At 43.8% G+C, this 23,375-nt stretch overlaps 1 protein-coding gene across 1 annotated transcript in view; it reads right to left on the minus strand.

Annotated features, from left to right (window-relative positions):
* Positions 1–7,540: 7,540 nt before the first annotated feature.
* Positions 7,541–23,375, minus strand: part of mark4a (MAP/microtubule affinity-regulating kinase 4a) — a 35,269-nt gene continuing 19,434 nt past the window's right edge. The window contains exons 6-19 of the mRNA XM_062537523.1: positions 22,089–22,159; positions 20,602–20,658; positions 19,869–20,105; positions 19,267–19,386; positions 18,348–18,447; positions 17,598–17,707; positions 16,979–17,162; positions 15,823–16,034; positions 12,722–12,825; positions 11,946–12,242; positions 9,795–9,877; positions 8,472–8,516; positions 7,884–7,949; positions 7,541–7,842 (exon numbers count right to left, since the gene is read on the minus strand). Coding sequence (XP_062393507.1) covers positions 7,541–7,842; positions 7,884–7,949; positions 8,472–8,516; positions 9,795–9,877; positions 11,946–12,242; positions 12,722–12,825; positions 15,823–16,034; positions 16,979–17,162; positions 17,598–17,707; positions 18,348–18,447; positions 19,267–19,386; positions 19,869–20,105; positions 20,602–20,658; positions 22,089–22,159 — 1,988 coding nt within the window. The remainder of the gene's footprint in view (positions 7,843–7,883; positions 7,950–8,471; positions 8,517–9,794; positions 9,878–11,945; positions 12,243–12,721; positions 12,826–15,822; positions 16,035–16,978; positions 17,163–17,597; positions 17,708–18,347; positions 18,448–19,266; positions 19,387–19,868; positions 20,106–20,601; positions 20,659–22,088; positions 22,160–23,375) is intronic.

Consider the following 23,375-nt stretch of genomic DNA (forward strand, 5'->3'; position numbering starts at 1 on the left):
TGCATACATAGGGTTAGCTTACTTCAAGAAAGTTTTGCCTGCTATAGAAATCTCTAGAATCCATCCCTCTCTCACACAACACAGGATAGAGAGAGCAAAAGAGGGAAGAATGAGAGAGACAGCAAGAAAGGGATAAAGAGGAGACAGAGAGAGAAAAAGAAAGAGAGAGGGAGAGAGAGAGAAAGAGAGAGCAAAAACATATAACATTGGGTAACTCTGGGAGATAGCTTAAGAACATTTGTTTGTTTGTTCACTTGGTTTGTCCGTACATGCCTGTCTGACTATTGTGTGTGTGAGAAAAAATGTACACTCCATCCCTGCCTGAACTGCCTTCTGAAGTCATGCAAGATTGCAAATCAAGAACCGTCACCCCTTATTCACAGACAGAAACTGGTTAAGAACTAGATGTACTTTCTCTGTACTAGCTAAGAGTAAACCTGGAGTTCTAAATTACAGACTATAATCATATGTTTTTTATATACAGCCTTAATTCGACTGATATAAATCATGTTCATTAAAGACATTATTCTAGAAAATAAATTAAGTACCTGTGCAAATATCCACAACTTGAAGTGTTCACATTTAAGACAATGTCGCCCTCCTGTGGTAGCATCCGGGCAGTGCAGCCCATGATGTCGAGGAGTGCAGCAGATTCAAGTTAATGCAAGTGCATCGGGATCAAATAATGAACAATATTTAAAGATGGGGCCCTTGAGGGTCCCAAGTGGGTGAAATATGGGCTGTGTAGAGGGGGTTTGCGCTGAGGATGTCCCTCCTGTTAGCAGAATGCCAAACACAGAAGACAACAGACCAAGGTCCCTTGTGATCCAATGGTGTGTGCTTGGCAGAGCGGATGAATGCTTCCGTGAGATTCCAGCGAGTAACACGAAGATAACAAGGTAAAAGATGCATGAACAATGAAAAACGTCAGGGAACAAAACTGAAGCTGAGATTGAGATCAATCTCAGAAATGCGGTGGTTTGGGTTTACAATCCAAAACAGAGGGGGCTCACAATTAACTAATCAAAACAGAGGGGACAAATGGAGAAATGCACAAAATTCACATTTCCCTTATTATCCACATGTGTGATAATGAACACTCACACACACTTTATTCAGAAACACACACATACACACACACATACACACACACACTTTATCATCTATGCTGCTGTCAGGATGAGCCAAAAAGATCAGGTTTTCTTTGTAAATAGCAATTTTGAATAATGACACAGATCCAAATCAACAAAGAAAATGCTGCATTCACTGTAGTTACACTGTGACAACACAAGATCCACAAATCCAGAAACTTGTCTTATTTAGTGTCATCCTGTAATGGACTTGGTTTCAATTGTTTATTGACTACCCTGGAAATAAAATATTTATTTTGAGCTTAAACACACCCCCGACTCCCACCCAATAATACTTTTTCGCTCTCGAGTTTTCTTTTTTAATATTTGTTTAATCACCACAACAATCTAACCCTAGCAACCACTGGGGAAGTCTTCCCAGACACCAACTGCAATGAGAACCAGAGGTCAAAGGTCATAATCAGACACTACCGACCGAACTGATGGGCAGGGCAGGAGCAACACAAGCAACATCTGCTCCAGACCACAAATGGTTCTGGGTCCAGCACAGCCTTCACCAGAACTGGGTCAATCAACTCTGGGCCAGAGCTTCTCATTCAATGTTCATTCCTTCTGAGCCAGAGTGGCACCAGATCCACCCATTACACGGAACAACAACACATGCAGTGTTGCCAAAACAGGTGCTCTTCTTCAGGTCTTCCTATGTCCTTCTTCTAACTGTGAAAAACGTAATAATATTTAAGTAATTGAACAAACAGGACAAATAAATAAGAACGTCTTTCTTTGCTGCAGGACAACACAGTGTTTAACGACAATTATCCCTCCTAGTGAGACTATAGATGAAGACGTATTTTGGCAAATGTAAAGGCACCACCATCTGATCTCAGCTGATGAAGCCCATTAGATGCTGTGGTGGAATGAGCAGCCACTGAGATGAGTTGTGTTGAGAATTAGCTGAAGATATAATGGCCAACAAATGGAAATGTGAGACAATCCATTCTGATTCATGGCTTGTGTGCCTGATGTTACATTAGATCTACAGTATTAAGACTTGTTTCATGCTTTCTCATTCCCACCATGTTCAGTCTCAATGTCAACCAACTTCTCCTAGCACAGGCTGACCTCAGTCTGATTTTTGTGTTCACTTGGATGGATCACTGGCAACAATGCATACTGTCCTACAATGATGCCGTACTGTTAGTGCTACATTAGTATTTGGCAAAGAAGTGACATAAAGAAAATCATAAATAAATGTAGCATTAAAGAATACTGGCTAAATCCAGATGAATGCTATACTGTAAGTTCAGAATAGAGACTTGGTGATTCACATAAAAATGTCCCAGGTTTATACAACAAGAGACATCTATCATGAATTACTGTGATACAAAGGAAGACAGGATATAAATAAGATGTGCCTTGGCAATACAATCAAACAGATCATCAGTTTGTAGCCCATTCAGAGGATCAAAATGTTTACATTACAAAATGTATTGCGTTATATAAATGTTGATAGTTCGATGTTAACTATAATATGACATGACTTTTCTTCAACAAACTCATTTTTGACAACCAACCAGACAAAATTAAATGGCTAAATATTTTTTTCAAACGTGTCTGATCATTTTAAAGGAACATGCCATCATTTGGGAGGAATTATTTTCATTGTCATGAACCTGTGAGTGAGAGAAGAAGATACATATCCTTCCATCTGCATGCAATAGCCCTATCTGACACTGTTAGCCTCGCTTAGCATAATTCACTGGAAGTGGGTTAGACCAGTTAGCTTAAAGCTCCATTTCAGCCATAGGCTAAGTGATGTAACTCACTTCCAGTGAATTATCCTAAGATAAGGAAATGGTGTCAGCCCTGTTCATACACGCAGAGAGGTGCAGTATGTACCCTCTTATCTCACTCTGGGTTAGACAGTAAATAAAAAAATGCCCCGCAAAAATGAGTGTGCTCCATTAAAAACAAAAAACACAATACAAACAGTAATTTAATAAATGAAACATGTACTACAAGTGTAGATCATGAATTGTCATTTTAATAACAGAGATTATACTACATAAAGACTGATAGAAATCTTGTGCAATAAACCTGGGCAGCATTTTATGTTCATGAATTGACGATTACGATTTGCCAAAGCAACAGCTATCAGCTACTGCTAGCACATGTTATAGAATTTCAAGAGTGAAGAATCGGAGTCTATAAAATGGAATATTGGCTTTGTAACTAACAAGTCCAATGATATATTTAAGGACTAGCTAGCTTTCGATTTGTCTCCAATTCTGCTTATACGTGACTTGTTGTATGCGTGCAAACCATGTTCCACTGGCAAAAAAATTCTCTTCACTCTTAAAAGCAATAAGAATTACAACCTACTGGAAAACGTTTTTCTTGCCCCTAATTTGTGATCCCAACTTCATACATGCAACTCTGAATATATCCAAAGTGCTCTTCACGTTTATCAACAGTGAAACCCATCAAGGAAAAAATAATTTGGCTACATTAAAGAGCTAACATCATGTGAACAATTTGACTGTTTAATTTGTATTCCATTGTTCATTTTACAAATGTCAACACTTGAAACAGTACAGTAATGTCATTGATGGACGGCATGCAAAGGTTGTCTAAATTGTCCTTGTCTGTGGCACAGACACTTAAACAGTATTCTTAGGAACTTAAAGGCCACAAAGTAGCCTTTTTTTTTAGTAAACTCTTTTTTAATGTATGTTTACGGACCCTAACACCATGCCTCTTCTTCAATGTTGCACGGCCTATTATTCGGAAATAGTAATGTGCCAATGAAATCCTAAATTGCTTTATCAAATGATGGGAGAAGTGGCTTTCATGAAATCCGATGAGGTTAATGAAAAGGGTGTTCTTTCTCAATGTGTTTTGGCTGAGTCACAGAAATGTTGATGGCATTAGCGATCACTCCAAAAGGTACCTGCACATGTAAGTAGTAGTCAGTAAGAGGTACTTAGCATGTTATCTACCATGAGTGCATCGTGAATGGAGGAATGGACGGATGCAGCTGCAAAAGGAACTTTGAAACTTGGGCAAAATACTTCTCCTAGAAGTGTGTGATTGCACATTAATGTGATTGCAAAACAAAAAAAAAACACAAGAGATACAGTAGCATTCTATCTGTAAGGTGCACAAAACAGTTTAGTGCCAACCAAGACACTATGCAATAGCCTGTAATATTTAACACTTGCAAATCCCTGTCCCGTGTAAAGAAATATTCCATCCTTTTTTTGGAGGTGGTGGAAGTGGAAGGTTTTGTCTATAATCTGCCTTCTCAAGATGGACGACCTCACGATGTCTCGGTTTGTGCTCCTCCTGGGCCACGGTTCTGCACTCATGACACACACACTCTCTCTCTCTCTCTCTCTCTCTCTCTCTCTCTCTCTCTGTCTCTCTCTCTCTCTCTCTCTCATCTCTTTGGAATGACAGCCCACAAAACCCAAAGTTTGGAGGACTGTCAAAAGATATTGAACCAGATCAGAGCCACATTAGGGCCACATCAGGGCCAAATCAAAGGAGTCTGTTCCAGAGTTATCTTGCTCAAGGCTCACTACCAAATAATAGGCGCAGCTTCTATGGGGAAAAAACAAACTGCCACGTAACCTTCTTTGTGATAAACATTAGCTTTACTGACACTTCTGAGAGCTGAGAGAAGCACATCACACTGTTGTACACACTTCTAGGATGACCGAACACTAACTGTGTCTTAAGTATGTGAGAGACAGAAGATTGGGAGATTGTTTTTGTTGTATATGCCTCTGCATAAGCTAAAGGCAGGGATTGTCTGTATAGATTGGTTACTGTGGAGAGCACTATGGAATGTTGGAAGGGGGTTGTGGTTGAGGAAATGTAGCTATTCAGGCATTCTGCATGTTCTGGAATCTTAGATGAAGCCTACAGTCAACCTTTGTCTCCAAATAAGTTGTTCACTCAAAAGAATGATCATACATTTCCTGCAGAAAATATCTGAGTGACTAGTTTCCATTGCTGAAGTTATATGAGACCAGTGCATTGCACACAAGCTTCCAAGTTGTTACGTGGACACTTCACAAATGGAAGGAGGCAATCAAGGACAAAGGCTGTGTGAGTCCTCACAATTTACTCTCTGGCATCGCTCTCACCAAGAGGATGAGGTGACGTGATCAAATCAACTGGGGATTTTCTGACGCTGAATACTCTGCCCAATGAGAGAGACTCCTGGTAAACACTATCTGAATGAATGATTTGAATCAGGTGTACAGATTATTGGTCGGATTTCCCCCCTTCCTCTTCCAAAGTAGAGAGACCAGCCCCGTACAGCTGACACTATAACCACCCCTGTTCTAGACGAACATCCCACAGAGGTGAACTCTGAAAACAACTTTGAAAAACAAGACAAATTCCCACTGATAACATATTTACACGGCACCACCAAAACACTCACAGCACACAGGCGTCTCCTGCTACTATGTATCTTCAGATACCCTCTGTCTTTCCATCTGTCTGTCATGCAAACCTTTTGCACTGACACCACTCTGTTTCTCCCTGCAGGGACACACTAGCTTTTGTCTACGACTTCATAAGGTCTGCAACTCATGACATGACCCTGATGGCTCGGAGCAATAAAAAACCTGAAGAAAACAGCGTAACAGCTGATTACGCAAACACAGTCACCACCTTTAAAAATATTCAGGAAACTTTCAGCCAAACCTGACTTTCCAAACAACCAACAACACACTTCCTTAACACTAAAGCCAACCATGTCTGAGTTCAACGTGTGTTGACAGCTTTCATACAGATCTCTCAGTCAATACAATTTTGCCAACCAATAGCTTGAAATGATCATTTCATGAATGAAGATGGTGAGAACTTCTCTCCTATTGACAGATGAGGAAAGACAATGCTTTGCTACTGCTCCTACAAACACATCAATCAAGGATTGCACAAATTCTTGAGTTCTAGAACCGGAGCTTCTGAGACCTCTCTGAGCCCCTAGGCCTTTACCAACACTGTATGTGGAACAACCAGCTTCTCTGAGTTTCATATTCAATTCTCTGGATTAGAAACTAGTCGTGGTGCCCCCCCCCCCACCCCACCCCAAACGGAATGTATAAAAAATATATATCCTTGTGTCTTGGCATGATGAGATCATTCACACACTCACACATAGTTGGAAACTGTAGCTGGCCTATGCTTTGCTCGGCTGAAAAACTCCACAATGAAAACAGTGCACTATCTTTTTTCTATGCCTTAAGCCACACATGAACACCCTCAGTGAGTCCTCCAATGGGAGCTCCTTGGGGTTGGATCTGGCCCAGACAGCAGCCAAACCCTAGCCAGACTCAGCAGGCACATGGGACTTGTGGATTGTTAAGTAAGCCATGTAGCATCCTATTACCCAGTGGACACAGCTTGATTCTGAGAGGTTACGGGTGGACAGTGGAGGGACAGACTTTCATGACGGAACAGCTGAGCAGAGGCTGAAGTTTTACTGGCTTTTATATATTTGTGCATATCATCTTCCACATGTGACAACAGGTCTCTGTGAGGGATGAACTATCATCAGTGCCAAACATAACAACAGAAAAAAATAAACACAACATAAATCCACATAAATATGAAGTAAAGATGACCAGGATGAAAACAGTGGAAGGAATTATAAATAGAGGTGGTAAAAAAAACATGTTATCACTAACAGAGGTCTTAATAATTATGAATAAATTAATAATAATAAAAAAAAAGATCAGACTGGATCAGGGTCCAGTGGATGAGGTTGCTCAGAGGGATGCTTTCTTTAGTGTGTGTCAATGTGTGTGTGTGTGTGTGTGTGTGTGTGTGTGTGTGTGTGTGGTGTGTGTGGTGTGTGTGGTGTGTATGTGTTTAACTCGAGTAGTAGAGTGCAGAAACACAGGCTAAAGGGTGAAAGAGAGAGAGAGAGAGTGTGTGTGTGTGTGTGTGATTACGGGTGTTTGCAGCATGTTAAATGGATAATCGTGTCGAAGTGTAAGCTCTCTATGTGTGCGGCATGTACACTATAGGTCAGTGATGGTACTCTCTAAAATGTGTGCGTGTGTGTCTCTGTGTGTGTGTGTGTGTGTGTGTGTGTGTGTGTGTGTTTGGAGAACAGGGGGGCTGTAAGGAGAGTTAGGAGAAGTAAGGAGGACGTCTTAAAATGTCTACATACCCTTGAGGTGGTTTGGTAGGGGTGGGGGTGGAGTGAGGGAGAGGGAGTAAATGTAGAGTAGGTGGGGGTGGGGGAGGGGGTGGGGAGAAAGTTCTCTACAGCGAAACGGACAAGGGACTGGGGGCCAGGAGGGGGTGGGGGGGGTGGGGTGACGTGAGCGGTGAGGCCTGTGCCAAGTCAGTCTGGCCTCTCCCAGGATGCACCTCTCCCCACCCCACTTCCTCCGTCATCTCTCCATCATCTCTCCATCTCTCTCTCAGAGCTCCACCTCCTTGGAGATCTGCGTGGCCAGGTGGCGGAAGGCCAGCGGCGCCCCCCACAGGCGGGTGTAGCGCACGCCGTTGGCCTCGGACGCTCCTGCCGACAGCTGGCACACCTCCGCCTGGAAGGCCACGGTGGCGCCGCCCGCCTCGCTCTGCCGGCTGCAGCACAGCAGGAAGGGCCCGGCGTGGCGCACCTGGCAGCCGCAGCCCCGCGCCGCCTCGCGCACCGCCACCACCACCTCGGCCGGCGCGCGTGGGGGAGGAGCCGACACTGCTGCCGCCGCCGCCGACACCGCCACCGACGCCGCCGACCGGCCCCTCACATCCCCCCCCCACCAACGCCCGCCCCCGCCTCCGACGCACCGGGGCTCGGGCGCTTTCGAATGCCCAGGTAGATGGCCACTGGAGAGAGGGAGAGAGAGAGGAGAGAGAGGGGGACAAGGAGATAGAGAGATAGAGAGAATGAGAGAGAGGAGGGAGAAGGAAATAGAGAGATAGAGAGAGTGAGAGAGAGGAGGGAGAGGGGGAGGAAGAGAGAGATTAACACTTCACTGCAGAAAACAATCAACATGAGCTAAACCACCATCTTTATGTAGAGATCACATTATAGCCCAAGGCCTCCAGATGCTAATTGGATAGGTAATCAGTTCAACGGTAGTCTCTTTTAAATTAACTAATACAAAAGAAAACTACAGTAAACAATACTACAGTTAAAAGTCCTGACAATGTTAAAAAAGTATTAGATCTTAGATATTAATACTGTAGGTATGCTGCTCCCTGTTACATTACACGGAGACAACACACTGAAAGAGAGCCTTGTTCATCTGGATGAATTCAATCGTGTCATTCTGAGAGGGATGTTTGTGTATTTCCGCTGTATAATCACGCATTCCATCATCTAAATGGGTGAGAACAACCACTGACCTTGTGACCGAAGGTCTGCTGACTCCCTCAGGTTCATTTGCGACCCTTGGGAGAGAAAGAGAGAAAGGAAGAAGAAGAAGAAGAAGATACAGAAGAAGACGATTACATTGCAGAAAAATCAACATAAAAATGTCCCAATGAACCCCAAAGGCACACATCAGTGGTGGCATGCTTTAAACTACCATGCACACAAAGTTCATCCTTAAAGAAATACACTCTCACACACAAATCACAAAATCAACAGATGAAGACGTTGATAGCAAACACTCCTTATGACACTGCTACTGTTTTGATATTGGTTTATGGACTACAAAAGGCAGATGAGGTAAGCGTCAACTGTTTAAGCCAATGAGCTGAGCAGAACACTAATATGTCATCTACATAGACTTTCTCATACGTGAAATGCAATTAATTCATGCGTCCCAAACAACAACAACTGTAATACTTTATGTGGATCTGTGTCTGCAAATGCTCTAGTCTTGGTATTAAGAAATGCGTAAGAACCCAGCTGTTTACACATTTCAAAGAAGGTTATGGGGCAATTATGACCGTACATATGTCAGTCTTGAATTCTCAAGAATGACTTTTTCTACCCATAGGCCGTCATGAATGAAGAATTGCTATTATGTCTGGAACTCCAGGAAATTACAAGCCTAGTCTGATGTGAATAGATGGTCCTCTGAGCTTCACTGGGATTGGACAGATCTTTTTGGGATAAGATTCTGGATAGCTTTTGTATAGACTGGTTTGTCTGCCCAAAGCACAAATGACTCTTTCAGAGTCCGAGGAACAGTCTTGTCACTGTAAGAGTGGCAACTGGTGCGTTGAGCCCGATGAATTTTTTCCCTGCTCAGCTCAATGGGACATTGTCATCACTGTAGATGCAAGATATCGCACTGCATTCAAAACACTGAGACAAACCAACCAACCAACAAACAAACAAACCAACAAATGAACCCATCAAAGCACGAGTCTTTAAATGTCTTTTGTTCATGTCAAATACACTCCACATCCATGAGGTACAGTCACAACAGCTGTCCATTACTCAACATCAAGAAGACTGAGAGGCAGGCAGACAGACAAGCTGAGTGAGCACACAGACATGCAACTAGCAGAGAGACAGACAGACAGACAGACAAACAGACAGGCAGGTGGACATGCGGCTACCAGAGAGAGAAAGGCAGATAGTCAAACAGACAGACAGCAGGCAGGTAGATAGACATGCAATCAGCAGAAAGAGAGAGAGAGAGAGAGAGACACAGGAAGGCAGACAGACAGGCAGGCAGGCAGGCAGGCAGAGAAGCGAGAGACAGGGGGACTTACTAACTGTTTTTGATCCCTGGGGGAGAGTGCAACCCGACACTGACTTGTTTGAGCCCTGGCGCTTAGAGGGGTCAAGATTGACCCTGATACACACAGACAGGACAGAGAGAGAGAGTGAAGGTGAGACAAAGAGAGAGAGGGGGGAGAGAGAGGCAGATAGGGAGAAAGAGAGAGAGAGACAGAGAGGGAGAGAAAGGGAGAATGATAGAGAATAATAAAGAGAAAGAAAAAGAGTGAGTGAAAAAAGAGTGAGGGAGAAAGAAAGAAATAAAATAACAAAAGATGAGAAAAGTAGAACAAAAGAGAGTAGATAAAGAAGAAAACCAAAAGAGGCAGAGATAGATCAAATGATAGAGAGAAAGAGGAAGAAAAAAGAAAGAATGTGTGAGGAAAAGAGAGAAAAACAGAGGATGGGGAAGAGACAAAGAGGATGTGTGCGTGAGAGAGAAAGACAGTGAGAAAGGCAGAAAGAAGGAGAGAGAGAGAGCAAGAGAGACAAAGCATGAGAGAGAGACACGGTGAGACAAACGAGACAAGAAGAAAGGAGAAAGAGAGGAAAGAAACAAAAAAGAAAGAAGAAAGGAAGTAAGTACTCCGAGAGAAAGGGAGAAGCCAGAGAGAGAGCAGCCATGGGGGACTGAGAGACGGGTAAAAAATGACATCAATGAGTGCGGAGGGAGAGGAGGCAAGGTAAGAGGCACACAGTCTACACATCTAGAACCAAAGCCCTCATGGCCGAGGCAGCGAGGCAGCGAGGCAGCCACACACACCTCTAGCAGGACCTAGAGAGGGAAGGACGACTCCGGTTTAGACAAGTCAAGGCAGGTCAAAACGGTCACTGGAGCTTGACCGAGCAAACCCCAAAAATATCACAACTGCAATTAACCAAAACACAACAGCTGGAATTCAGACTAAATACTCAGTAACAGGTATGATGTCACATGTTTTATTGTAGTAAGATTTACATGTTTTATTGTAAGATTTACACGGGAGCATTGTACAGTTTTCATGCCACATCAGTTATCCTTCAAAGTGCCACTACACCTTGCCAAGATAGGCAGAGCCGTTTGGGGCCCCGTGTCTTGATAACAGGCATGTTGCTATGGTGACAGGAGAAGCCAAACTCTGACAGACAACTGAAGCAGCCAATCATTCCCAGATGCCTGTCCTACCTATGGAACCCCTGGTGTTCTAAATGTACTCTATAAACTCTAGATGTACTCTATTTACCCTTTCATCCAGAGTAACTCTACTAATGTTTCCTTTCATTAAAATAACCCTTCATCTACCCTTTAGTCCAGTTCAGTTTCCCCAACTGTCCATATGAACCCTTTGACCAGATTTACCCTTTCAACGGTCACTGAGACGTTGCAGTTTGTGGACGTGTCTATTTTCCTCCATCCACATATCCACATGTTACTGTCACACACAGTACCTGTCAGGTGTGGCCTCAGTAAACACATAAAGATCACCTGTTTGCCCCAGTAAACATATATATGAGATACTCTGCAGTGCATTACAATTCACGTTACTGGGATGGTAGGAGGGGGGCAGGGGGGTTCCCCTTCTGTTCAAATCCATGAGCCCCCGCCCTTTTGTTGGCACTCTTGGAAATCAGCACTGGTCACTCACACACACCCACACACTCACACACCCACACACACACACACACACACACACACACACATACACACACACACACACACGCACACACACACACACACACACACACACACACACACACACACACACACACACCATCACAACACTTCCTAATAACACCATTATTATTCCAGTATGCCTGTAATGGCGTTACACCTATTTTTCCAATATGAGCACATGTTTTGTGTACTGTAAGTGTGTGTATATGCAATACAGTTCTCAGCAGTCTCTGTGTCCCTCTATGCGTGTGTGTGTGTGTGTGTGTGTGTGTGTGTGTGTGTGTGTGTGTGTGTGCATGTATTGCGTGTGCAGTTTGTGTGTGTGTGCTTGTGTGTGTGCATGTATGTGTATGTGTGTGTGCATGTGTCTGCGTGTATGTGCGTGCGCGTGTGTGTGTGTGTGTGTGTGTGTGTGAGTTGTGCCTCAGTAAGAAGGCTGGCGCAGGGTTTTGGTAGCGTTGGGTTTGGGTGGGCGGCCGGGCCCCGTTACCTGCGCGTGAGTTTGGAGGTGAGCTTGCTGAAGAGGTTGGAGGTGGCGCGGCTGCGCGCGTGCGGGGGGAGGGCGGCGGCCTCGTGCGAGGGCAGCGTGGGGGAGGTGGGCGGCGGGCCGTACGACGGGACCCCCCCACCCCCGCGCTCCCGCAGCTGACCCCCGTGGAAGGTGCTGCGGATGGTGGAGCCGCGCGTCAGGCGGCAGCGCTCACCCGAGGAGGAGGAGGAGGACGCACCCGCACCCGCCATGCTCAGAGTGGACGGGGAAGTGGGGGGCAGCCGGTGAGACAGAGAACTAGGAGAGCAGGGGAGAGGAGGAGAGAGGAGAGAGGAGGAGAGAGAGAGGAGGAGAGAGGAGAGGAGAGAGGAGGAGGAGAGAGAGAGAGAGAAAAGAGGAGAGAGAGAGAGAAAAGAGAGGAGGGGGGAGAGGAGAGAGAGGGCAGAGAGAGAGGAGAGGGAAAGAGAGGAGGGGAGAGAGGAGGGGAAGGGAGGAGGGAAGAAACACAGGAGAGGGTAAGAGAGATAGAGAGGGAAGAGAAAGTGAAAGAGGAGAGAGAATGAAGACATGAATAGAGAGAAAGAGAGGGAGAGGGAGAGGGAGACAGAGTGCAAAAGTGTGTGGAGTGCAGAGAACAACAAGTTAGATAAGTGGATCTAAATATAAAGGGCTATCCTCTATAAGGATGCAGACGTCATGCATACGTGTGTATATCTGCGTGTCTCTGTGTGTGTGTGTGTGTGTGTGTGTGTGTGTGTGTGTCTAGTGACCCTCACCTGTTCTCTTTGCCGTTCTGCAGTAGTGAATGTCTATCCGTGTTGGAGCGGTCCGTACACACGTATGTGTTGCGGCGAGTCATGGCACTGCCTGGGATGTTATTCTATTCACACACACACACACACACACACACACACACACACACACACACACACACAGACACACACATACACACACGCACGCGCGCGCACGCACACGCACACGCACACGCACACGCACACACACACACACAAAACAAATTCAACATTAGTTATCCCTCCATATCTTTTTTGCCTTCCACCTTTCTGCACCATGTCCTAAGATAAGCCCTGAAACATAATGCAGAGTTTTATGAGACTGAGGGCCAGATGTACGTAGATTAGCGATCGTAACGTTGTTTGCGTCAAGGCCAACACGCAGAGAGCACACGCTATGATACTTCAGTTTACGTCCTATTTACTAATCCTGAAATTCGTTGGGTAATCTGCGCCGCTCTCCGCCCCCTATAACGCAATTAGCGATGGACAACAACTGAACGACACTTCAATCAGAAGTGCAGTTGAATGAAGTTAACTGATGACAACATTAAAAGGAATCCAACGTTTAGCAATCATGAAATAATACAATGCATAATGTCAACAAGCAGGAAGATAATGAAGAGCAGTCGTTCTTCTCAGACTAGGCTTACTTGTGCACTTAGGCTATGGAAGATTTATCAAATCTAACAAGTAGGAAAGTTTAAGCGGATGGCGTGAAAGTGAAAGTAGACGTTTGAAAGGCCAACGAAAGTTAGGGTTGCTTTTGATGTAGTACAAAGATGCAAAACTGGTGGTCTAATTAGCGTTTTGTTGTCTTTGAATGATTCTCTTATAGATGCATTTAACAGCAAACCGCATTTAACACCTGCTTTTACAAGGCGGAAATATTTAGGTGCAAAATAGACGAGCGCTTTCACGGGCAGTCTTAGTACATAGAGGGGAATACATAATTAGGCGCATTTTTCGCTTCTCCTCCCATCTTTTTACACGAACCTCCTACTATCATCTGACACTCCCATACTGTAGATCCATATGCATGAGAGGGAAAAGCGCAATTTGCCATTCTCAGCTCCCGTGCGCCTTCACCTCATTGCGGTTAGTTAGTATATACCTCGCCATCTTTTTATACGCACGTTGCGAAACGAATACGCCTGAAGTGGGCGCAAAAGCGTTAGTACATCTACACTTGCTTGACAGTTTTTGCCTATTGCTTACACACTAAAATCACATGCTTAGACCAAAGCTTTAAAAGTTGAACTTCTTGTTGCATACTTGTAAACACTGTGAAACCATAGCTTAAACACATTATAAACTTTGCACTTTGCTTGCAATTCTGTAACATACTTATTGTGAAACACTTACATTAGACACTTTGTTCAAAAACAGAGAAAAATGACCAAATGCAAAAAACAAAAAAAATAGAAACACAAAGACGGCAGTGTTTTCTATAAAGTGCATTAGTGTGTTACTGGTGATATGAAAGGGTAATTCAAATGGTGCATGTGTGTTTAGTTTTGTTGCAAGAATTTAGTTTTTATATAGGAGTGTTACGTTTTGATTGCAGCGTTTCATTTTGACATAAATGTGAGTTGTTTACCCCCAAGTGCTATGTGTTATATAGCTGTGTGTAGAGTTCTGAAATAATGAGCCAAATTCTGCAAAACAATAGCAATAGGCAAAAACTGTAAAATGGTGCTAATTATGCTAACCATGCTAACTATGCTAACAATGCCAACCTAGCTGATGACTTCTATTATGATTAAGTCAACAATGATTTAAAAACAGGCTGCAAAACAAATACCAAAAAAATAATTTCCCCATTCATTTCAATGGAACTGGAAACCGGCGGAAAACTGGAATAGTTCGAAAATGTCGATAGCTCAAACGCTCTAGGAGAACATGCATCTTAAAAAAGTGGGTGAACAGGAATAATAAATAATATTATTGTTGAATAAAAATGTTTGAAATGTGCTTGCTTTGGAAGAACAATAGATGGGTTTGCCTTGCAGCAAGCCCACTAATTATACTAACCAAATATCTACGGTATTAAATACATATAACCATCACCATAATCATATGTATAATCATAACCAAACCTCTACTAAATACCTATAACCATAACCATATTAATAGAATAACCAATATGTTAATGCGGCTCCACTCACAGAGCATTGAGTGATTTGCTGAAACAAAACGGCAACATCTTGAGTCGGACACAGAGGGAACAAATAACCTGATGAAAAACATACATCTGAACTGCAGTGTAAGAAGCAGCTCTGTACAAATATAAATGTGAGCTAGAGCCGTTCTTCACATATTGTTCAGTTCTAGCACAAATATCTCAGAGAGAGATGGAGCCTTTTTGGATGACTTCCTGGAAATGAGTCATAAAAGGAGGAACAGAAGTGTGTGGGGGGAAGCTTTTAACTGCTGCACAACTCTTGACCTCCTGTCACTGTCTGGACCCTCTTACATAACCTAATTTGCTGTTATGTAGTCTAATTTGCATGCCATTTAAATTTATTTTAAACATATTCACTTTTCACGAATCCAGTCTTCTCCTGAAATAGTTTCTGTCTGGGATATAGTGTCCTAGAGAAACTAGCAGACCCAACATGCATGTCTGCAATGCCACTTCAGGAGCGACGTAAACATGACCAGCTGGCAAACATGCGTCATGGCAACACCTGTGAGGTGTCAGAGGAAGGTTCCGGAGCCAGAACCAAAACCACTGAGGTTAAAATAGCAATAATATTCTCATCTCTAAAATTCCGCTCGCACTCTCACTCTCAATTCTTGCCATTTCTTTTCTCATTCCTGCATCTCTCTTTTTGCTATTCTCCACCTTTCTCTCAATATGCTGCTATCATTCTTTTTTCATTGTCCTCTGCTTCTACACTCTTAGAACAAAGTTGCTATATAGAACCAAATATCATGCTTTATATATGGCGCCCCTCAATGGTTCTTTTGACCATTTTGAAGGGTTCATCAAAGGAACCCCTAAGGGTTCTTTAAAACCTGCATGGTTCTATCTATATAGCACCCCAAGAACCCTTTTTTAAGAGTGTATGGCGGTGACTCACGGTGGTGGCGGTCATCTCCTTGCGGCGGTCAGGGATCTCGGCCTTGTTGGGGTTGTTGGCGCTGCTGACCATGGGGCTGGAGGGGGGCAGGCTGCGGCTGCCCATGACGCTGCAGCTGGCCTTGCGCGGGGGCATGCGGCTCTCACGCAGGTCACGGTCACCGCCCGTGGTAGGGCTCCGCTTAGGGTGCATCACCGGCATGCTGGGACCACCTGACAACCACACACACACACACACACACACACACACACACACACACACAGGCGCACACAGACACACACACACACACACACACACACACACACACACACACACAAACACACGCCGCATACAGACACACACACGTGCCGCCCACACACACACACGCACACACACGTGGCATCGCACACAGACACACACATGTGCCACGCACACACACACACACACACAAAAGAACAGAAACGGTCAGAGATGACAAACAAAAAATAGTCACCATGTAATGCATCAGCAGGAAGATTGATGCAAATACTTGTTGGACCTCCCGGCCATAAGAGAAACAGGATCACACAGAGGAAGAGTAAAGAGACTGTATACAGTAATTACATCAAGCATGAAATGTACAGTAATATCATTAAGCTGGAAAAACTAAGACAGAGATCAGTCTTGTCTTGCCTCTGTACAGTACATGAAGAAACCATACTTAAATGCTACTATATACAGTATGAGTCACTTCTACAATTTGCAACAGACCTCAGATCTACAATCTACACTCACGGAAGTTACTGAAGGAACCATATTTGTGCACAAATGCTACTACAGAAATCTAATGGCCCTTATGTAGTCATATCAGTACTTTTAAAATGTAAGACCCTGCCAGTGCAGTCCACTCACAGAGGCCACTGTGTGCTTAAAGGGACACACCATCTCTTTAGGAAATTATCTTATTTGCTAATTATCTACCCCAGAGTTAGACAAATAATTTTCTTCTCTGTGCTTGCAATAACCCATTCTGACACTGTTAGCCTAGCTTAGCATAATTCACTGAAAGTGGGTTAGACCAGTTAGCCTATAGCTAAAGGCTAACTGGCCTTATGCACTATCAAGATCCAAGATTGGTGCTGGGCTTAAAGAAACCCTATTGCTGTAGAACAGATCCCGGATCAGTGTGCGCACTCACAGAAGTCACTGTGCCGTCTCTGCCGGTGGTAGGTGGAGCTGCTGCGCTGCGTCTTGCTATGGGAGGAGGAGGAGGAGGATGAAGAGGAGCCGGTGGCGGACGAGTGCTTGTTGGTTCCGTTGGTGATGGGGCTGGGCCGCACGCGGGGCAGAGTCATACTGCCGCTCCGTGTCTCAGCACCATCCTAAACAAAAACAACAACAACAAACAACAACAATGTAGCAGAGAAAATCATACGGAAAGTTAGCCATGACGGCCACTAGCCACTATTCCAACCCCAGGGGTCTACAATCGAGAAACAACAATAGGCTACAGTAGGTAGTCGACCTATTGAGAGTAAACACAAAGCACTGATTTTAATCATTACAAGAGCACAGGAAGTGTGAGACTGTAGAAGTCTTTGGGGTGTAGAAGGCAGTAAACTGTACAGTGTGATACACATCCTGTGTGCAGTATATCCATTTCAAGCACTGGAACGCCATGCTTATCTATCTTTGTGTGTAACAACTGAAACTGACTTAGTCAGTGATGTTTCCTAGAGTGTCGGCCATAATTGACAGACACACAGACAAAACAACTTAAGTCTGCAGCGCCACCTGCTGAGCGCTAGGTGCATTACCTCAGTCTTGATCCCCAGCAGCAGGTAGGTGGCAGACACCTCGTTGTATTTCTGATTGAGCAGAGAGTCCTTGATCTCCTCGGAGGTGAAGCCCATCCCAACCATCACCTCTATAAGAGGACAGACAGAGAGACGTGAGGAACAGAGGCCCTCTGTGGCACTGTGACATATGATTATAGGCAGAGCTCTGGGTACTCCTGGATACATGCCACAACTAATATCAACAATATCGCCTGAAAGTAGCTTTTGTAGTACACCCTGGAAGGAATGCGCTCCGAGCATGGGGGTTCTGGTGTGTTTTTGGGTACAAGTTATATCAGCAGACCAGCTTCCTGCTTAAAATTCTACATTCCATCGGATGCAGTTTGATTTGCTTATTTACCAGGGTAACAGGAAGTTAATCTGCCAGTACAAGAGGATGCGGAATTGTGACATGCATAGAGCCTACTGTATATGCCCGTTATTGTGCCTTTACTTGCAATGATTAGTGATTACTGCAATGAACAGAATGCTCTCATTTCGTTTTAGTTATCGCTTTAGTTATCGTTACAGTTATTGTTTTAGGTGTGAATGGCCCATAAAGCAGGAGGTTATAAAACAATACACACTTACAATACTGTACACCTATACTATGACACCAGATGCATTTCTACGTGGTGTTTTTACACTACAGTGCACTCCATTTCAGCATTACTCAAAAGCAGCTCTGTGTGTGCAACTGTACTGTGGACAGAGAATGTTTGTACTGACGGATGCGGTCGGCGTCGCTGTAGTCCACTATAGGCTCTGTGTGAGGCTTCAGGTCATCATTCTCGTAACCAGCGTTGATCCATTTGTCCTTCATTATTTGCTGAAGACAATACATTATAACATATTATTGTATCATACCTTTCTCCATTGTAATAACATACTGCATCATACATTTGTCCTTCATTATTAGCTGAGCAGGACATATCAAATAATACGCTAATTGTCCTTTTTTACATTTGAGATAGAAGGTTTGTCAGGCTTTGGAAATAGAGAGAAAGCACCAATTTTCATATTTGTAAATATAAAAAATGTCTGTAGTCTTTACTGCATAAATGTTTTGAATGTTGTAAGGCAGTGTTCAGAGATGGGAGTTTTGCTTTACCCAAGTGTCACACTCACATATAACCAAAAGATTATTGGGTCATGGGCCAGACCACACCTTCTGCCACACCCCTGGGCACAAGGCTTCATGAGAGTGAAGCACATATCGCAAAATCCGCCACTAACTGCGTGTAAGATAAGAATAAGCTTTGCGCCACATTTCTGATCGTCAAAATAAAGCCCATTGACTTAAATCCTAACAAAAGGGCAAATCAGTGGTGAAATTAAAAATGGTCTTGAGGTTTTCAGCTTGAGGAGAAAACACATTGAGTGAGTGAAAATGTACTCTCAATACCATAAACACTTGAGTACAACAATATCAGTGTTTACTACAGTCAGGTGCTTATGTTCAACAGTCAGCTACTAAATCCTCCTGAAAATTATTTTTTTCTGCTCCACTGTGACTCTTCACATTTCAGAGAGTGGCAGGCTACAGATATATAAAACAATAGTGGTGACAAGAAAAACCATTTTAACTCTGAACAGAGCCTTAGAACCATTTATGTTATGTCGGCGCAGTGCAGTGTGTTCCTCCCACCTCCAGGGTGCAGCGTTTTGTGGGGTTGAGCACCAGGAAGCGACGGAGGATGCCCTCGCAGTCAGTGGACATGTAAAAGGGCACGCGGTACTTCCCTCTCAACACACGCTCACGCAACTCCTGCAAAGACACACACACACACACACACACACACACACAGAAAGCAAGAAACATTGTTGAGGAACATGAGTCACGACTAACAGTCTTCACAGAAGGTAATTGAGCGTCTGACTGGGTTAGTGGGTATTTAACCCGATTCTTCATGCCTCCAGGTTCTGTCCATAGAAGGGCATGAGTGGCTGACCAGCATGAAGAGCATAATCATCAGGGTTCAGATAGCCATCATGGGTCTGTCTCTAGCACTGTCACACAAACATACACAGAGCCTCCACTCTAACCTTTAGGTTCTGTTCTTTAAAAGGGCAACATTAGAAGAGATAACCTCTCATCTCCATAGAGATGTCTGGCCTGAGGCCATGTCAATCTCTCTCTCTCACACACACACACACACACACACACACACACACACACACACACACACACACACACACAAATACAAATACACACACACACAAACACATACACACACACTCCGCTCTAACCTTTAGGTTCTGCCCGTCGAAAGGCAGCGAGCCGCTGACGAGTGTGTAGAGGATGACCCCCAGGCTCCAGATGTCCACCTCAGGCCCGTCGTACTTCTTGCCCTGGAAGAGCTCGGGCGCGGCGTAGGGCGGTGATCCGCAGAAGGTGTCCAGCTTGTTGCCCAGCGTAAACTCGTTGCTGAAGCCGAAGTCGGCGATCTTGATGTTGGCGTCAGCGTCCAGCAGAAGGTTTTCAGCCTACGACAAACCACACAAACCGGAAAGCGATGTGCTACATACTGGAGGCTATGTGTGCTGTTCACAAACGTCTACGGGCTACCACAGACATTCAATTCAGAATCACGGCATACAGAAACCATACAATGGCAGTACTTCTATCTAGTCCTGCTGCATAAATCTCATACATCCCTGTAGGGTAGACGATTAACCATTTATCTCTTCTGCACAGACAACAAGAAGCATTCAGCAGCAATGTACATCCCACACTGTAGAACGCTTTAGGCCATACTGCCTGTCTTGTCTGTTTGTTTCTGCTCACTGCGCAGTAAATCTGTCATTTCAGTTTTAGCAGCATGGTACAGTAAGGATATGTTGCACTCGACACAACAGTAAAATGTTACATTAAACACACTCAGAAAGCAAGGTGAACATTTCAACATTATCTCTATATCTTCGAGGATCAATAACGTAATATCTATCTATCTATCTCTCTATAACAGTAAGTGAGTCTCACCTTCAGATCTCTGTGGACTATGTTTTTCTGGTGGCAGTAATGGACAGCAGACACAATCTGAAACAGACACAGTTGTTGTGAGAGTCAGATGACCATGGTCTGGTCACCCATCACACTGACTACACTCATCATCATCATCATCATCAGAGATGAAGACTGCGATGCGCGCTGACTCCACAAGCTGAAACAGACACAAAGGCTTTGAATCTAAAGGTTGAACATGCACCAAATAATCCTTGTCCAGGTTCAACCCTGGTTTATGGAAGATATTGAGTCCTGACACACTTACAGTACAATGGCAGACATTGGGCCATAATTTAAAAGCCAGTCAAAGTACATATCAACAAATAAAGTATTGCTCGTGGACGTGGTGTTAATGTTTATTTATTTTTTTTTTTTTAATTAGCTATGGCTAGATTTAAGACTTTGCACTGTGTCCATCAATCAAAATATAGCCAATAGATTTAAGAGCCTTCCTCAGAGTATGTAATGGGATGGGCAGACATTCAAACCACTGCTGTGCTACTAGACTGACATTTGAGTCCATTAGAGCAGCGTTTCCCAACCGTTTTCCCTTGAAGGCCCCCTTACCTGTGTCTACGACAAGCCAGGGACCCCTACCTGAACTACTACCTGAAACTCTGGATTCTACATAGTTTTGATTATCCAACTGGGTGTATTATTGGTGCTATATAGTGATTTTATACATTCAATGTGCGCAAATATAATTTTGGTAATCTCACAACTTCAGGCAACATTGTGCGAACCCCCTGCAATCTCTGGCGGCCCCTACTGGGGTCACCGGACCCCAGGTTGGGAACCACTGCATTAGAGTATAGAAGCTATACTAGCGCTACTGTGGCTAGCCTGAGAGAGTGCATTAGAGTACACATACTCCACTAATGTTACTGTGGCTAGCCTGAGACAGGGCAGTACAGTACAGAGGCTGTACTCACAGCGCTACTGTGGTACGGATAAGACAGTGCACTAGAGTAATTCACAGAGGTTCATTCTGTGGCTCAGCAAAACTGGCTGTGGATAATCCAGAAAGCAGCTGACTGAGGAGCAGATCAGGCGTTTAATCTGGCACTGAGCCACCGGATCAGACACTCTCCACAAACACCATGGCAGCATGTTCAACTGAAGGGTTTAGTATTTGGTGTTTTAAGTGTTTCATGGAGAACAAAGTGATTCAGTTTATCTTTTTTTATCTTCATCTTTAGTGCCTGTCCAATGTACAGTACATTGTCAGTTTTGCCCTACAATATATTTCCAAAGTAGATTTATTGGCATTTGTTTCTTTTAGGCCTGTTTTTCTTTTAACATTTTCTTTATGCAAATCACTTTTTACTCTCCTGCTATAGAATAAAGTTTGTTGTTGTTTTGTGAGCAATGCATTCTAACATATTGGCTATCTCATTGTGTGGGTATGTTGTCAGCAGCCTACTGTACCACCCACTCCCAATGAGGGGGCCAAACCTCCTTACCTGCCGGAATTTGGCTCTGGCTTCTATTTCCTTCATTCTCCCATGAGACACGAGGTAGTCGAATACTTCACCTGAGGGGGACAGAGATAACGAGCGTCAGACGCCAGACAGGACACACATCATCGTCAACTGAGAACTAACAAGGTCTAATTGACATGCCCACAATTATGTTTTTTATACAAATCATCAAAATAATATCAAATATGATGGTATATTTATATATTTGTTTACATGACACCATGTTGGATTTATGATCTTAGAGGCCATATGACATGGACCTGGCCAACATGGCACCTCAAATAGACCCCTTCAAACTGTTCCTGGAGGGTATCTGGTTTACACATTCAAAAACCAACACATTTGACATTAAATTAAATTAAAATGTATCAGACTTTAGCATAATGCTCTAGCCTGGGAATACCCATTAGACCTTTCGGCAAATTTGGGATTTGGGATGTTGGTTATCCAATTAGAGGTGGTTATTATCTTCCAACTCTGTCCTTAGTTTTAGTTTAGTGTTTAGTGGTTGTTTACAATGCATGTATTCATTATAATTCACCAATACTAGGATCAGTGACTACTTGCCAGATCTGAAATGTTACGATTGTGGTAATATTTGTTTCCTATCATGTCATGCCATAGACTGGGCAAACCCAGCCCGATCTGCCGGCGATTGGAATACAGTAATCTGCCTCTGAAGTTGACTGTCGACTCAACACTCACAAACGCCTTGTAAGGTCGCAGCTACTTTATAGTTTACGGTAGGCTATTAACAACGACACAGCACGCGGATAGCTTGGTGGTTGTCAATGAGTGCATTTACCGTAAATATTAGAGTAGAGCGGTAAAAACGAGACGCCTCTAACATTCTCCTGGAGTTGAATTTCTCACCTCAAGAAACTCACATTTTTAGACTAGAAAAGTAAGTTTTTCAGCGAAATGTATTCACGGCTGTATAGTGTAAAGACCTCCCACTGTTTCAAAACACACACCAAAAAAAATTCACGATTTTAGCACGCGTAACATAAATGGCCATTTTCTCGGAAACGTCTGTTGCGACAAGCGATTGGTTTTGCTGTGGAGAGTCACATTTATGTCTCCTGCTTTTGCTGGAACCACTCTCAAACTGGCTTATCCATCAGGCGCACCCGGATCATTGTCCTGATTGGTTGAAGGACTATCCAAATGCGTACAGAGTTATTTGAACTATGTCCATTGATCATGCTTCTTGTGCAATAGAAATGCAGTGCAGACTCCCCAGAATAATGTTCAATCTCAAAAGACTGA

Source organism: Sardina pilchardus, chromosome 5 (assembly GCF_963854185.1).
Source record: "Sardina pilchardus chromosome 5, fSarPil1.1, whole genome shotgun sequence".
In the NCBI taxonomy this organism is placed as follows: Eukaryota; Metazoa; Chordata; class Actinopteri; order Clupeiformes; family Clupeidae; genus Sardina; species Sardina pilchardus.